The 16,827-nt window shown below is 47.6% G+C and overlaps 1 protein-coding gene across 9 annotated transcripts in view; it reads right to left on the reverse strand.

Annotated features, from left to right (window-relative positions):
* The window catches only part of phldb1a (pleckstrin homology-like domain, family B, member 1a), a 74,982-nt gene that overhangs the window by 28,192 nt on the left and 29,963 nt on the right, over nucleotides 1-16,827 (reverse strand). For 8 of the 9 annotated variants that reach the window (XM_063203503.1, XM_063203508.1, XM_063203509.1 and 5 more), the window contains exons 5-6: nucleotides 14,218-14,331; nucleotides 7,619-9,147 (exon numbers count right to left, since the gene is read on the reverse strand). In XM_063203503.1, coding sequence (XP_063059573.1) covers nucleotides 7,619-9,147; nucleotides 14,218-14,331 — 1,643 coding nt within the window. The remainder of the gene's footprint in view (nucleotides 1-7,618; nucleotides 9,148-14,217; nucleotides 14,332-16,827) is intronic. The other variant, XM_063203504.1, reaches the window with a different exon arrangement.

Here is a 16,827-nt window from a genome sequence, read left to right on the forward strand (position 1 = left end):
TCTATTCCATCCACTCTTGTCTCTGTCACTCTACCTCCGCCTGTCTGAGTCTTTGTGTCTCACAGACACACACACACACACACACAGACACACAGACACACAGACACACACACACAGACACACACACAAACACACACACAGACACACACACACACACACACACACACACACACACACACACAGACACACACACACACACACACACACACACACACACACACACACACACACACACACACACACAGTCTCTCTCACACCATGCACTGACAGAAATACACAAACGATTGCAAACAAACGCATAAGTATAGTGTATGGTCTCTTGTACTCAGGCTGACAGTCACAGACTCTCTTTCGTATGACCATAGGACTGACCCAAGTGTTCACATGCAGGTAAGACAATTCAACACAAACCTTGTTAAGAAACCCACGAGAAGACGCCCAGTCTATGTGCAGCAGCTGGTGGAAGCTTTTCCCTCTCACGAGCCCCCTCTCCCCCACCCACACCCGTCTGCCTGACCCGCCTGCTCCACAGACCCCCACTTGAGTTTACAACACAACCCCACCAGAGAGAGTAGAGAGAGAGAGGTTCCATTGGCCCATTGTTTCCTGGTTCTATTATTGCCCCCTTTAGGCAGACCTAGGCAGACCTAAGGACTGTTCTATTCAATGCTAGGAGTATTATGACACGCCCCTTTAGGCAGACCGGAACCTGGTCATGTTAGGTGCCCATAGAAACCTATTATGTTGGCATATCTCTATACTTAAAGAATCTCTGACCCCACCCACCAAACCATCCCCGCCAGGGCCCACCTCCCACCTACCATCCCCGCCACCAACCCAAAAACCCCTACCCCTCCGCCCACTTCACTCTCTGAATAACCTCTCACCTCTCGCCTCCCAACTGTTCCTGCCATTCAGCCACCGCCATGACGCCGCGAAGACAGGCCCGACTTGATGAGTCTCAGTAGCCTAGCAGTTACTATACCAACCAACTCTGCGCTGCCCAATGCAGCAAGCAGGCAAGCAGGCACAGGTCTGGGCCCGTCCACTCTACACTCTGCACCAGCCAAGTGTTTGAAGCATGGAGATCTAAGGTGCGACGCAGCGGGCATGTCATCCAGCACACAGCTGACAATTGACCACAGGAGACTGTCTAAACTTAAGCGAAATGACGCCAGGCTCAGCCAGCCAAGAGCACGACGGCTGCCCCCCCAAAATAACATAGTCCCTTCCAAGAGGGCCGACGCACTGTTACTGGTATAAAGACACGTCACGGGTCACGGGTGCGGTAAATAAAGTGAGTGTGCTTGTTCAGACGGCTATTTGACACGTGTATTATTAACAAGCGGACGTGTTCCTGACTCTTATGATTATGATTCTGTATTGAAGGTCTTCTGTCAACGATTAAAGCTTCATCATACAGGGCCTGATGACTGACAACAGTATTTCACTGAGCAGGCAGAGTGTACCGTCTGGTCCCCCTTTAGCAGTGGCAGTCTAGGCCAGGGGTTCCCAACCATTTCCAACTTGGGGCCCACTTGAAATTCTCACTCAAACTCAAATAAGCAATCAACAGCAACACACACACAAATATATATATTTTTTAATTATTTCAAGGCCCACTTGGAATACCTTCAGGGCCCACATGTTGAGAATCACTGGTCCAGGCACGTGTTGGCTGTACACACCCCTACATGTGACATACAGTATAGTCGGACAGCAGAAGAAGTAATTTTGACACCAACTTTGCTTCAGCATAAAGGTAGTTTTCGCATGGAACTTTGAATTTATAAGTCAGTTTTCATGCAAAATTACCTTAAGAGTAAGTGTTAATGGGTTTAAAAAGTACAGGGCTACAAATGTAATCAGATAACAAGTAGACAACAACAATTCAATGCATCATATCACAATTTTTACAGTCAGCCTATAAGCTAGAAGTAGCATACCAACTCAGAGTCCAGAGCCCAGATCTTCCAAACAGGTGAAGTCTGTCATCAAAACAATCCTTTGCGCCCTGGCTGGCAAAATCCGATCTGCTAGGATCTGCTATTTTGGAGCCCTCACATGGAATGAGACGACACGTCGAGCCGAGAATGTTTCTCTCTGAAGCCACACCAGCATGGAGAGCAGAGAGCAGCAGAAACCCAATGAGTGAAATTGAAATGGCTTGAGTCATGTTAGGAAGCCCAGGCATGGGGTAGGGGGAGAAGTCCGTAGGCATGCAAACACTCTAAACAAACAGATGAACAAACGCAGACCACCGGCAGCCAGCTCTTCTCTACCCCCCAAAGGCAAACCACAGCACATTGCAGTGGAAACACAAGTGTAGAAGTAGGGGTGGGGTGGGGGTGAGAGGGTCCAACACCATGACTGCTTCTAAGAACACCTGACGTCCACCTCAAGTTCTTCTCAAGCAGAATGCTACACCGGGTGGTCCACAATGATGAGACACATTCTAATAGACTGCATGTTGATGGAGGATTGAAAGTCTGAAACATCACCCCATTACACTTTTTGGGAGCATAGAATAATGTTGTAGACCTTCATTTCCACACATTTTAACATAAACTATATTTTATGGGCTTTTTATGACTTAATTGGACAGGGCAGTGAAGAAGTGATGGGAAACAAGTGGGAGGGAGAGATGGGGTAGCATTGGGAAATGACTCAGGCCACAGGCACCCCAGGACACATTTTAGACACTAGTAATGACACAGAAGACCAAAGAGTGCTGCCAGTGTTCAGACTTCATGCATAGCTGCATGAATGCATAGCAGCATTTTATCTTAGACTCTGCAGACAGGTTGCTGGTGTTCAGTGACCGCCTGTAATGTCATGCTCCAGCAGATTCCAAAGGAATTGCATACAATTTGGTACAAATTTTGGCATTTTTACAACCCAAGATACTAACATTTTAAATGTTGTATGGCATCATTATAGTCCACCATATATATCCAGCGCAAATAAATAAACAACACACAACCCACTACAACTGGCCTGCATTGCAAGTCTGTTTGAAACGCTCATAGGTTAATGTTGCACACTCAGCCAAATGAACTGTACTGTATAAGTGTGCTAGTGTGGTAATTATGCCCCGTGTTGGTCTGGCCCCTCAGCTTTAAGGTCAGTAAGGGCTGAATCAGCACCACCACTGTGCTTTTTCTGACCTTCTAACGAGAAACCTACATCCTCAGACTGACGAAATACGCAGCACACTAAGCAATTAACTCTGCATAATTATGCGAAAGGGGAAAAACGTGTAAGAGGTTGTAAATGGGCGACTAGTAAAAATGTACTGCAAGACCAGATACATATGTCTTGCCAGGTTCTTTTTTTCCCCTCACTTGCCATGCATAGCGATGCACCGGTCAGACCAAAGTGTTGTGCAGCACGGAGCACTTGAAATAAGGTTAGCTCTCCCCCTTGTGGGCATTAACCGTGGTTGCAGTTCCAGGACTCTTTTGATACTGTTTATTGGCGTCACAACAGGTGAGCGTTAAATATTTCAAATCCTCCTGGATCTCTAAATCTATACATCTGTTTGTCTCTCCATGTATTCCCCGTTCTCCCTTGTGTGCGTGTTGTCTATCTGTGTGTGTGTGTGTGTGTGTGTGTGTGTGTGTGTGTGTGTGTGTGTGTGTGTGTGTGTGTGTGTGTGTGTGTGTGTGTGTGTGTGTGTGTGTGTGTGTGTGTGTGTGTGTGTGTGTGTGTGTGTGTGTGTGTGTGTGTGTGTGTGTCATTGCGTTAAGACTGGAGGGCCATGGCACCTCTCTCTGGTTGAACAGCACTGAAGGGTGGACAGTGGCACCGTGCCAACTAGGCCAAGTCCCAAAACTATAAGTGCCATATTCATTATAACAATACAGTACACACACACTCTCTCTCTCTCTCTCTCTCTCTCTCTCTCTCTCTCTCTCTCACACACACACACACACACACACACACACACACACACACACACACACACACACACACACACACACACACACGTTGTGTGTGTGTGTGTGTGTGTGTGCGTGTGTGTGTGCGTGTGTGTGTGCGTGTGTGTCTGTGTGTGTGGACAGAGAGAAAGAAAAGATAGAGGGTAGGAGAGCAAGACAGAAACCAAGAAAGATAAAGAATCAGACAAGGGAAGGAAAGTGGAAAGAAAGGTGTGTGTGTGTGTGTGTGTGTGTGTGTGTGTGTGTGTGTGTGTGTGTGTGTGTGTGTGTGTGTGTGTGTGTGTGTGTGTGTAGAGAGAGACAGAGAGAGAGAGTAGGTGGGATGAAAGAGAGAAAGCGTAGGGAAGAAAAAAGGGAAAAGAAAGAAAGAAGAAAGGCAGAAGAAAGACATTTCAGTTCGACCCACATAAGCGTGGATGACAGCGCCTGGGGAAATTCCTTCCCTCACCCCCCTGACCACGTTGCGCTCGCTCTCTCTCTCTCTCTCTCTCTCTCTCTCTCTCTCTCTCTCTCTCTCTCTCTCTCTCTCTCTCTCTCTCTCTCCTCGGTAATGAGCTAACCGTCTCGTTTCCATAACTCATCTACCACTTCAGCAGACTATCGCTAACGGCTAACATTAACGCCGTTGCTACGCTAACGTGGCGAGAAACTGGGTCCTCATCCTGTCTGTGTCCCGCGTGCCCAGTCAGTGAGCTCATGCATGCTGGGGCATTTCTGGAGCGCTCTCCTCTCGCCCAAGGCCAGGTGTGTTGGGTGTGTGTGTGTACAGTCATGTGCAACACAAGTGTGCGTGTGTAACATAAGTGTGCGTGTGTAACACAAGTACGTAGGTGTGTGTGTGTGTGTGTGTGTGTGTGTGTGTGTGTGTGTGTGTGTGTGTGTGTGTGTGTGTGTGTGTGTGTGTGTGTGTGTGTGTGTGTGTGTGTGTGTGTGTGTGTGTGTGTGTGTGTGTGTGTGTGTGTGCGAAGATGTAACACAAGTAGGTGTGCATGTGTGTGTGCATGTGTGTGTGCATGTGTGTGTGTGTGTGTATGTGCGTGTGTGTATGCGTGTGCGGACAATATGCACCCTAAGCCCTATGTAATGTGCATACAGCCAGGTGCATAGACACTGCTGTCAACACACGCCAAGTGTTTAGAGGATAAAGACCAGAATCTACGTGTTTATACCATAAAGAAGAGAGTTGGAATATTTATGGCATCAAGATGAGACTGGGAATGTTTACAGTGTAAAGACTGAGGATTGGGAATGTTTATCACATAAAGAAGAGATAGGGAATGTTGACAGGATAAAGAAGAGACCATGGGACACATTTCCCGGGAGGATTAGAGAGGGACAACATTTCAGACATTCATTTGTGATCCCGCTTCTGATTCACCTACTCTGTGGAATCTAAAATATGCTAAAGCTTAGGTGATAAAATCTTTGATGATATTAGTAATTCACCAGGTTTTGAAACCTTCCTATCCAGTTTCCCTTCTTCACCACTACTTCCAATACAGATCCCTATTTTTATTTGATTACGGAATGGCACCCTCGACATCTATCTTGAAGAATCCATAATATGGCAAAGAGTTACTCATATTCCCTTTATTAACCAGTATCACAACCTACCCTAAAACGTTGGTTCCCTCTGGCAACTTAAGTTGTCCCTCTTTTAATCACAATTTCAAACAGGGTTTCCTATTTGTTTACTGGATGGCAGCCTTTGGTATCTAGTCAGAAGAATCCAAACTAGCTCCAAGCTGTGGTGAAAGTATTTCAATCCGTTATTTTCAAACCCACCCCAAAACCTTTGGTTTCCCCTGACAACTTCAGTTATTCCTACTTAAATCACCATTTCAAACATGGCTTCCTGTTTGTGTTTGTTTATGGGATGGCACTGTGAAGAGTGGGGGGTCTGTAAATAGCACTCCTGAAGGCCCAGTGTGGAATGTTAACCCTCTGTGATAGTCGCAGCTGTCTGGAGCTGCACGTGGGAGGTTTGGGGGGGGGGCACGGGTGGGATGAGTGGATGGATAGGGGGAGGTAGACGGAGAGATGGATGGATTGATGGATGGATGAATCCTGGGTGTGTTCACATGTGTAAAAGGCTTACAAGGGGTTGAAAGTGTGTTTTTTATGAGACCTGGGTAGGTGAGTGTGAGACACGAACTGTGAAATTGTCCTTTAATGTGGAAAGCTTCCATGGAGTAATGCATCATTTTGAAAAAAGAAAGAGGAGGGGTACACAGAGGGGGTCATTTCACCTTATGTGAGTGTGGGTGTGACTCTTTCCATTATGTGAATGGAAACAACAATATGCATGCAACAGTATGCATGGAAAATGTGCACACAGGGAAAACAGGCATACGGTAGCCACAAAATCTTTTTCAAGTTAGCCAAATCACAATCCATTCTCTTTCTAAAGCAATGTGGTGCATCCTGAACCAAGCTAGAAGCATATCAAAGTAGTGTATTGACAACACATTGCTGTTCTTTGCCTCCGTTTCCGCATCTAGTGACAGTCGTCCCCCCCCATGGACATCTGAAATGATATGCCATAATAATGTACTAGATTATGGTCTATGCGTAAATTGGGTGTTAGCTAATTGGGTGTTGGTTAGCCGGATGGATGTCGACATGTTTACATCATCAATGTTTCCGAAAAACACACACCGCCCTGATTAAGAGAAGTGGGAAATGTTTGTGAAGTGCAGTAAATATGAAAAAAGTGTCCAAATTTCTGTGCCAACACTCTTGAAATGTCTTGATTTATGGTAGACACACTTGTAGATGTGTTTCGGGAAAAGTAGGGAGATGGTTAAGCCACCCTGTTTGAGAGAATTAGTACTGGATGATCGTTCTGTGCAGCAGTATATCAGTGTGCGTGTTTGTGTGTGTGTGTGTGTGTATATGTGTGTGTGTGTGTGTGTGTGTGTGTGTGTGTGTGTGTGTGTGTGTGTGTGTGTGTGTGTGTGTGTGTGTGTGTGCGTGTGCGTGTGCGTGTGCGTGTGTGTGTTCCAGACCTCTGTGTTGAGTAAATATAGCAAGGCAGACGGACACACCCTCTCTCCACAGCCCTTTAAAACTCCCACAGGAATTTACATGAGCACGGTTATACGCTGAGCCAGAGCTCTGGCAAGCACTACAAGCCCCCCAATCAAACTTTACACCCACCCACACACAAGAACACACACACACACACACACACACACACACACACACACACACACACACACACACACACACACACACACACACACACACACGTACACGTACACGCACACGCACTCACACACACACACTGCTCCATTCGCAATTCAATGACACCAAATGGGGCGCTGAAAAAAGACTACACTGGTTTCTTTTCCCAGCACAAGTCAACAGAAAGCGAGTGTATGAAAGTAAACAAAAAACATAGTGATGACTCAAACAAGGGAGAGCTGAGATAGTGGAGAGGATACCATGAGGACACCACATCACACACAAGCATACACACTCCACAACACACACACAGACACACACACACACACAGACACACACACACACAGACACACACACACACACAGACACACACACACAAAACCTTTGCTGTCCTCCCTCTCTTTCATCCTCCTATCTAACCTCTCTCTCTCTCTCTCTCTCTCTCTCTCTCTCTCTCTCTCTCTCTCTCTCTCTCTCTCTGCATTACTCACCAGTCTCTCCATTTCCTGCTCCCGGAGCCTCTCCTCCCGCTGTCTCCTGTGATATTCTAGCAGATCCTCCTCGTTGTCGCTGATCTCAGAGATGCTGTTTTTACGCTCGCGCCTGAAGGGCACCACTGCCGCCCCGCCGCCATCCCTGCCCGGCGTGCCAACCCCGCCGCCCACGCCAACGCCTGCCTTCCTCTGGGCCCGCGGGCTGGTGAGGGGGGAAACCCCTGGCTGCATGCCCAATCCGGGAGCTGTGTTGCCGGTGCCGTGGTGCCCGCCTTTTGCCCTCCCGCTGCTGGCTGCTGATTGGTCCCTGAGACGCGAGGGGGACGGACTACGTGCCCTCAGCATGCCCCTCGACCCCGCCCCCAGCCCCTGGTGCTGGCTGTCCTCGTCACAGCCACCGGGGGAGGTCACCCTGCGCTGATGTCGCGGGCTCTCTGGGACCGTTTTGTTCAGCGGACTGCGAGGGGTCAGTGGGACGCCGGGCAGTGCCCCCGGCAGAACCGGCATCCCCACCCCCCTGCGCACAGCTGAGGGGCTGGGAGGGGGCAGCGCACGGCGGGTGGCCTGTGGGCTTCCAGAGGCCAGGGTGGCGGCGCGTGAAGGGGGAGGCTGGAGAGGGCTGTGGTGGTGGGGGTGGTGCTGAGGACCAGGGCTGTCCACTGAGGAGGACTGGGCCAGCCGGGGGATGTGGCTGCCCGGCTGCTTGGCGGGGCTGGAGGAGCGGGCCTGCTGCCGCATGGGGCTGGGGGGGCACTCCTGGGCTGTGGAGCTCACGCTGGACCTGGGGCTGGAGGAGGCCGGGGAGGGGGACGAGTTGGTCGGGGTGGACTTCCCTGGTGAGGTGGTGGTGGTGGTGATCCGTGAATGGTTAGTCTGCCTGTCCCCACCAGGGACAGGGATGGAGGAGGGCCCCCGTGAGCCATGCGTGGGGTCCCTGCGCGGAGATGTCGGGCTGGGTGGTGTCTCCACCAAGGCCTTCCTGTGGAACCTGGGGCTCTCCTGAACCTTGTGGCCCGAGGACGAGGAGCTACTTCCAGGCTTGGGGACCATGGAGCGCGGCTGGGGCACGGGGTGTTGGGAGTTGTGGCTGAAGCTGGATGACCTTGCTGGGACAGGGGGGTTGGCCTGGTCCTGCTGACCTCCTCCACCTCCCCCAGGGCTGCTGGTCACCGAGGGGGAAGAGAGAGGCGAGAAGGGCGGGGAGGTGTTTTCATAGCTGGAGCCCACTGACATGGCTCCGGGGCTGGTGGGGGAGGTCGGGGCTGCCGGGAAACGTCCACTACTACCACTGCCCCCATTCGTCATGGGCGAGAGCGGGGAGGACTGGGGGATGGGGTTGTGCGGGAGGTGCCCGGCCGTCTGGGCCTCGTCCATGGCCAGGGAGTCCATGATGTCCTGGAGGTCCTGCTCGATGGAGCGCACTAGGGTGCCGTGGCCGGGTCGGACGCCATCACGACCACCCGACTGCTGCTGCTGCTGGTGGTGCTGGTGTTGGTGGTTCCCGTTTAACATGGAGTGGGGGTCTGCTGAATGAGAGAAAATGTGTTACATTCAAAATATATTTATTTAAAATGTGTTTCATTTAAAATCATCTGTACTGGCTTTACATTCTAGCCACTTATTACAGATAGTTCCGCTCGTAGGTTGACTAAGTGTTTGTTGAGAAAAGCTCATTGACGTCATAACAACAATGTTATGACATTACTGAGAGTCCCAAGTTTACAGATAACTTCCTTTTTTATAAGCCTAATATAGACATCTATTCTTCAGCAGTTCAAAGTAATGTTTAGGAAGTTATTTCAGTGGTTCATCAACTTGTTACAGGTTTTGAATTTCTTTCGCCACCATTCATGGACGACATAACTGCACTAAGGAAGGATATAAGAGTGGGATGCCTTTCTGTGGTTTGAATGAGACACAATTCCGTTTCCAACTTAAAAGGCGGAAACCACTTAGTTTTGCTTTAAATCATCATTCGCCGTAATAGTTGGAGATAGTGCCATGTAGCCCACAGCTACGCTAACAAATTATGTCATTGCCCTAATTGGCATGGAGATATGAGAACTTTTAAATAGCTCATGAGCTCATGATGTAGAGTGTGAAAGTCAATACGAAAAATCTTCGGTGAACCCAGAGATTAACTGCAATACAGTTCCCAATTAGGTTCCAAAATAGTCCCATCATGAAATGTTCCCTACTGACACGCTTTCACGCTGTGCTGAAATCCTGGGGGGACGCAGAGCTAATTATAAAATCGCTAGTTCCACGCCCCACTCGTTCTAGTTACACCACCCCACCCAGTTAGACGGGGGGCCTGGTTAATACACACACACACACACACACACACACACAGACACACACACACACACACACACACACACACACACACACACACACACACACACACACACACACACACACACACACACACACACACACACACACACACACACATTATTCCTACATGCTCACCCAAATTCCCCCACCTCTTTGGCTCATGATAACACCCACAGACATACAAACACACACACAAAGACATAGAGCACACACACACACACACACACACACACACACACACACACACACACACACACACACACACACACACACACACACACGCGCACACGCACAGTACACACACTTCCAAGGGTGTGGCATATAATACCAGCAAGAAAGAGAGAGGGAACAGACTTCCCCTGCGCGCCACACCACACTGCACTACGCTACACAGCACAAAGGTCAGGCCCAGCCTGCCACACAAGAGAATGGAGCCCAGAGCAGCATTGCATGACTCACTTCCAGACATACGCTCTGCCCATAATGACTAACAGCATGAACCCAAGGCACCAGACAGCCACCCCAACTGTTCCCTCTCTCTCTCTTTCTCTCTCCCTCCCTCTCTCTATCTCTCTCGCTCTCTTGCTCGTTGACTCTCTGGCGTGTCCGAACAAACGCAGTCCGCTAGTCAACCTTATCCACCAACACAGCATCCTTGAGCATAGCAAAATATGTCTGTCTCTACTCTCGAAACACCTAGCAGCATTTGAACACTGCTCAGGCCCCAGGTCCTCCAGGTGGTATGAACCAAGTCACTGCATAGCCAACTCAATTGTTTCCTTACTCGCTCTCTCCCTTTCTCGCTCGCTCGCTCGAACGAATGCAGTCTGCTAGCCATCCGTATCCACGACACAGCTCCCTGAGCAGAGCAAAATACAATATGTCTGCCTCTCCTCTCCAAACACCCAGCAGTGTTTAAACACCGTCCAGGCCACTCTACATAGGTCTTGCAGGTGGCATGAACTAAGGCACCAGACAGCCAAGAACCAGCTCGGCAGTTTTCTTACTCACTTCCTCTCTTGCTCCCTCGCTCTAACAAACGCAATTTGAACACTGACCTTATCCACTGAGCAAGTAGCACTACACAGCCATCGGAGTAGCACAAATACGTCTCTCTCTCTCTCTCTCTCTCTCTCTCTCTCTCTCTCTCTCTCTCTCTCTCTCTCTCTCTCTCTCTCTCTCTCTCTCTCTCTCTCTCTCTCTCTGCTCGTAACACTCAGACAGCACTCTGAGCATGGCAAAAACGTATGTCTCTCCCCTTGAAACACATAGCAGCTACTTAAACTAAAGATTACTCAAGCCTCTCTACCATATGTAGGCTACGTCTGCCAGGTGGGACGCAGCAAATGGTGTTATCAGTGGTGATTGTTTACTACCGTTGCCCAGGTCTGTAATTACGCAGCTCTGATGGAGGCTTAGTGGTACAAATTACATCCCCACCCAGCAGCCTGATGTTATACTATTTCAGCGCAAATGTTTACTGGAATAGATAGATAGAGGTTTGTTGTGCTGCCTTTTGGGAATCACAGCCCCTCTCTAAACATAAACACATAGCCTACACGCAGCAGCACGCAGCCCCAAGGATAACATTTTTTAATTTCACGCTGGGGAGTCTTTGTTTAAAATGTTCATGAATATATTCATATCTTGTCTTGTATAATATAGAATAAAGGCCCAGTGTATTACTCAAATAAGAAGTTAATCAGTATGAATGCCAGCCTTCAAGAGTGTGTTTGTCTGGCCAAAGGTGTCAGGGCTGGGTTTCTGTTGTCCAGCACAGCAGCACCATTTTTTTCAATAGGAAAACAAAGGCACTACTGAACTTGAGCCAGAGAAAATACAGGAAGAGGATAGAATATAGAATTGTACTATCTCTTCCTGAACCTTGGACCAGGAAGCTTGCTGATTGAGAAGCCCCAGAGAGGTATTTACAAGGTAATGAGACAGTATAAATCATACTGTGTCATCATGCCAGCCACTCATATCATTCTAGAGCACAACACAGTCAGGGAACTAAAGGGAATCCATTATTGCCTTATTTTACGCAATCTGTAGTGCACAGGGTCTCACAGACCATAAATCTACTCCATGAGCTCCTCTGTGTCCCTGATGAATGCATGGATTTATCACCTGATGATCATGCGTTGAGCATTATGTTTAATAGCTGTCTTTAGTATTATTAGATCAAATCATTTCCAGCCTATCTGAATGCAAATCACTTCGACCCTTCCCAAAGAGTTTCACATGAAGATGAGAACAGCAACTGCATTGTAAACCATCTCACGTTTCAAAGCCATTGGAGTAAAAGCTGTGAATATGATATACTACGATCATCCTATGCATTCATCTGTTACTATGAATACTAAACTATTTTCATCCCATCCTATGAGAGCCTGCCTCTAGGACATCATGCTATAAGCTCTGTAGCGAACTGCCCCATTCACAGGCAGAGGGAGACATCTTTTCAGTCTGCAACCTACACTTTTCCCCGCTAACTAACCCAACCAGCTTAAGTCATTCTCTCTCTTTCACTCAGTTGGTGATTGAGAGCAGCGTGTGCGCAGTGCCAGGCGGGGATGCCTGCCTGTGACCGTGGGAGGCACCAGGCTCCGCTTGTCAAAACCATTTAGCCTGATGAATGGACACTACTGCTAAAATTATCAAATTCACAGGCAGGAAAAAAACAGTGGGTTTCTGAATACAGGAAGAATTTAGCGTAAAAATGTGCCATTCAATGCAATTTTTCATCCAGATATTGGCAATGGTCATCTCCGTTTCCCTCGTTCCAGCTTCTTGCCTCAAGGCTATGATCTTCTCTACATTCATAATCATTTGCCAAAATAGTTTTGGCATGGTTAGGGTTAGGGATGTGTTTATGGATATTTGGGTTTGGACATCCCCAAATTGCCATCTTGGTGTTATAGCCATTTGCTAAACCTAACATAACATTCCACTTTCGTAACATTTCCTAAGTAAGCATGCGACTGCTGACGAAGCAAGAACAGAGTGTCCAAATGAAAACTACTGCGCCACCTAAAAGCTGAGGGCCCCAATGGCCTGAGCATTCCTGATGAGGGACGCTTGGCTTGGCCAGGTATGTGACCGCTGTGGTGTCGATACGGGCTACCCGTCCAACTGGGCTACCAAACCATTGCAACACATTACAGTAGCATCCCTGGGGGTTAGGTTTGGAGAAAGCTGTTGTTTTATCTGCTTTATTGGATAAATCTTTCAGATTCAAGTGATGGGGCCTACAGGCTGAACATTTTTTACAAAAACTATACGTTAATTTTGTGGGCCCAAAAGTCCGGTCTTAAATATCCTAACAAGTATACATGCACATAATCTGTCATTCAGTAGTTTGGGCTAGTTCTACCGGTATGTTAACAGCCGTTTGGTAGCTCATCCCGACAAAGCGGCCCATCTCGTCGAACATCTTCTCTAAAGTACAAACATGGCTGCCGTCCAGCGAAACAGTAGGCCCACTCCCTCGGTCAATTAACCTGTTATATCCTCTGATTCACTGAGTATAAAACAAAAACACATTTGCAGCGCTGCTCTGGTCAATTAACGACTTGCTTTTGTCTTTATCTGATTAAAAACAGAGCAGAGGCCTTGGAGTTGTTTTCAGCAAGCTAAATGAAACGCAGAGCTATGCAGGAAATTGTGGCTTTCATTCGCACATCAAATAACCATCTCTGTTGTTCACATTCTTCACGTCACACAAGTGCAGTGTTCCCATTAGTCTCTGAAGAATGTACAAAGCCAAGGCTGCATACAGCGGCTGAATAGTTTTAAGAAATCAAAATCTAGTTTAGACAATGAAACAACACAGGACAACCAAAAGTCATTAAGAAAAATACAGTATGTCCACTCTAAAACAAATGTGTATTCGACCAAGTCCTACGTCTGTATGAAATCATCTGTTTCATCATTTGCACATAATGCAGGTGATTTCAATGCATACGGCACCTCTTCTACCTGACTGAGGTGTTCTTCTCATTAGAATCAGCTGATGTAGTGAACATTGAGAGAAAATATGTGATCGGCCTGGTGAAAAATACTTCCTTAAGCCAGGTTTCCCCTTACTGCTAGACGTGTCAAGCTGCACATCTATGTTCTTCACATTCTTTATGTCACATTTGTTTAGTGTTTTAATTTGCTTCTGAAGACTGCAGTCTCCAAACTCAGGTACAGTAGACGTTTCACAGCAGTTCAGTGCCTACTAATGATGTGTTCGTGCAGGGAGACATGGTTACCTGTGGTGTGGGGCTTGTAGCTCCCCCCGCCAGGCAACATGTTCTTCATCCTCAGGGCCTCCTCTGGATGGTTGAAGCGGAAGAAGGCAGATTGACCAAAGCACAGCATGCACCCTGTCAGAGAGAGAGAGAGAGAGAGAGAGAGAGAGAGAGAGAGAGAGAGAGAGAGAGAGAGAGAGAGAGAGAGGCAGAGAGAGAGAGAGAGAGAGAAGTGTACAAAGAGGGTTACATGAAAAGCTGAATACAGAGGTAACACAAACTTCACTTTGTATGAAGAACCAGCCTGAATAGATTGGTATTATTCAAGCAGCACCGATAAGTATCCAGCGACGTGAGCAGGTAAAAGGGTGCCATGGAAAGCAGCTAGGCTTCAGTCAACACGCCTCAGTGTTGTGAAAACAGGGGGTGGCAGATGCCCTTTTGTGTCTCCGAGTGCAACAGGGCCAGTCGTGTCTGATAACGTCGCTCTCGCCTCTCCTCGCCCTGCCTCGCTTTGCCTTGTCTTGCCTGGCTTCCAAATGAGTGCACAGTGAATTACACAATTAGTGTTAACTGTTAACTCCTGTGGTGTTGGACCAACTCTTTACGTCTTGAATTAACACTGTGAAAATGAGTGGGTGAGCGATTATGTGACTTAAAGGCGCCATCATTTTTACTTGTCCTGCAATCTCTCAGGTTGTGTCTGATAACGTCAGCCTCACCTCGCCTGGCCTCTGAGTGGATGAGGGCACAGTATATTTTCAAGCTTAATTCAACATTTTCAGAGTCTAATTTAACGCCCATACTGTTGTAGTAACTCCTTTCAGTGTTTAATTGACACTGAAAGTGAGTGAGCGATTATGTGACATAAAGGTACCATCATTTTCTGTTGCACTGTAATTTTTCATGCCGTGTCTGATAACACCGGCCTCACCTCGCCTTGCCTACCAGTTTGTGAGTGCCAAGTAAATGTCACAGTGTTAGTTCAACATTTAGTGAGTCGAATTTAACTCCCATATTGTTGGACCTGCTACCTTAAGTGTTCAATTATCTCTGCGAAAGTGGGTGAGTGAGCAGCCATTCACTTGGGGGGCTGACTGCTAATGAAATCTTTAGGATCTGGTCGCCCATGACACTGGCCGCAATAACTCAACACCTTTGACAGGCCAACCGAGACAAAGAAGCCCAAGGGAGAGAGAGAGAGAGGAGGCCATCGCCCTCACCATGCAACAGCTAAAAAAGGGGGACACGTTTCAAGCTTGAACGCCCACTTGAACTCTGTTTCTCATTAACGCTTATCGATTATGTGACATAAAGGCACCATCATTTTCACTTGCCCTGTAATCTTTCAGGGTTTAATTACATGGGGTTGAGGGAAGTATTACTTAAAATGATTTTTCATTTGCAGAGATGAAAGGGTCTGTGTAGGGTGGACAACCAATCCATCATCGGTAAAGAGCCCCTGCTTTAGGTTGAACAACCTGTATCCTCTTTGTGCAAATGAGCCTGCCAATCTTTGCCAAAAACACTCAACTACATAGTAACAACATTGCTATGACATTATTGAAAGCCTTAACCCTATCCAGACCGGGGGGGGGGCTAAAAGTGCCCGCACCAACTTTGATGTCGTATAACTCCTGAATGACTAAAGCTAGGACTACGAAACTTTGTGACTTTTCCTAACATGAAGTTGGCTACAGTGTGATACCAAAAGATTAGGTTTATCATTTTTGTTGTTGCCATGGCAACGGTTTTCTGACAGGTACGCCTGACCAAAAATCACTGATCGAAGTCTCATCATCATCACTTTTCATATTTTTTTACATTTTCAATAGCATCAGACACCCTTGTTAACATTTGAAGTGGTCTGAAGCACATAATAACCAAAATTGATGTGCATTACCCAAGTTAGATGGAAAATACATTAAGGTGACATTTTGGGCAATAAAATCAGGAAATGACGTCATAATGATGTCATAATATCCAATAATGACACCAAACTGATGCCATTCATAGATCTTTGGCTGAAGATCATCCCCTCCAAGTTTGGTGGTCATACGCCATTCGGTTCCTAAGTTATGAGGGGGGGGGTCAAATGAGCCCCCCCCCGGTCCCAGGAATGCCAAAAAAGCCCGGTCTGGATAGGGTTAAATCACAGATTAAGACTTCATTGAAGTCAATAAGGTTGCAATACAGTTAACTGCCCATGTTTAAGCAGGCAAGACCCTTCCATGTGCATGTTTGCCCTTGTCTATACACTTGCCTGAGCTGTAGCCTACTGTGTTTAGGCCTACAATCAGTGTCCTCATCATGGAGAACATATGCATCGTGTTCTGGAGGAACATTCATGAATAGAATAAACATGCATGTAGACACGCGCGCGCACGCACACACACGCACACACACACACACACGCACGCACGCACGCACGCACGCACACACACACACACACACACACACACACACACACACACACACACACACACACACACACACACACACACACAGTTGCCATGCATGAGTAACGGGTGAGGGGTCTGATGTGACAGCCAGTGAGTTATGAGTCAGATCCATTTCATAATGAAAAGCTGACCAGCGCGTCTTCCATCACAGGGCCGCCGGAACACGGCA

This window comes from Engraulis encrasicolus, chromosome 7, assembly GCF_034702125.1.
Source record: "Engraulis encrasicolus isolate BLACKSEA-1 chromosome 7, IST_EnEncr_1.0, whole genome shotgun sequence".
In the NCBI taxonomy this organism is placed as follows: Eukaryota; Metazoa; Chordata; class Actinopteri; order Clupeiformes; family Engraulidae; genus Engraulis; species Engraulis encrasicolus.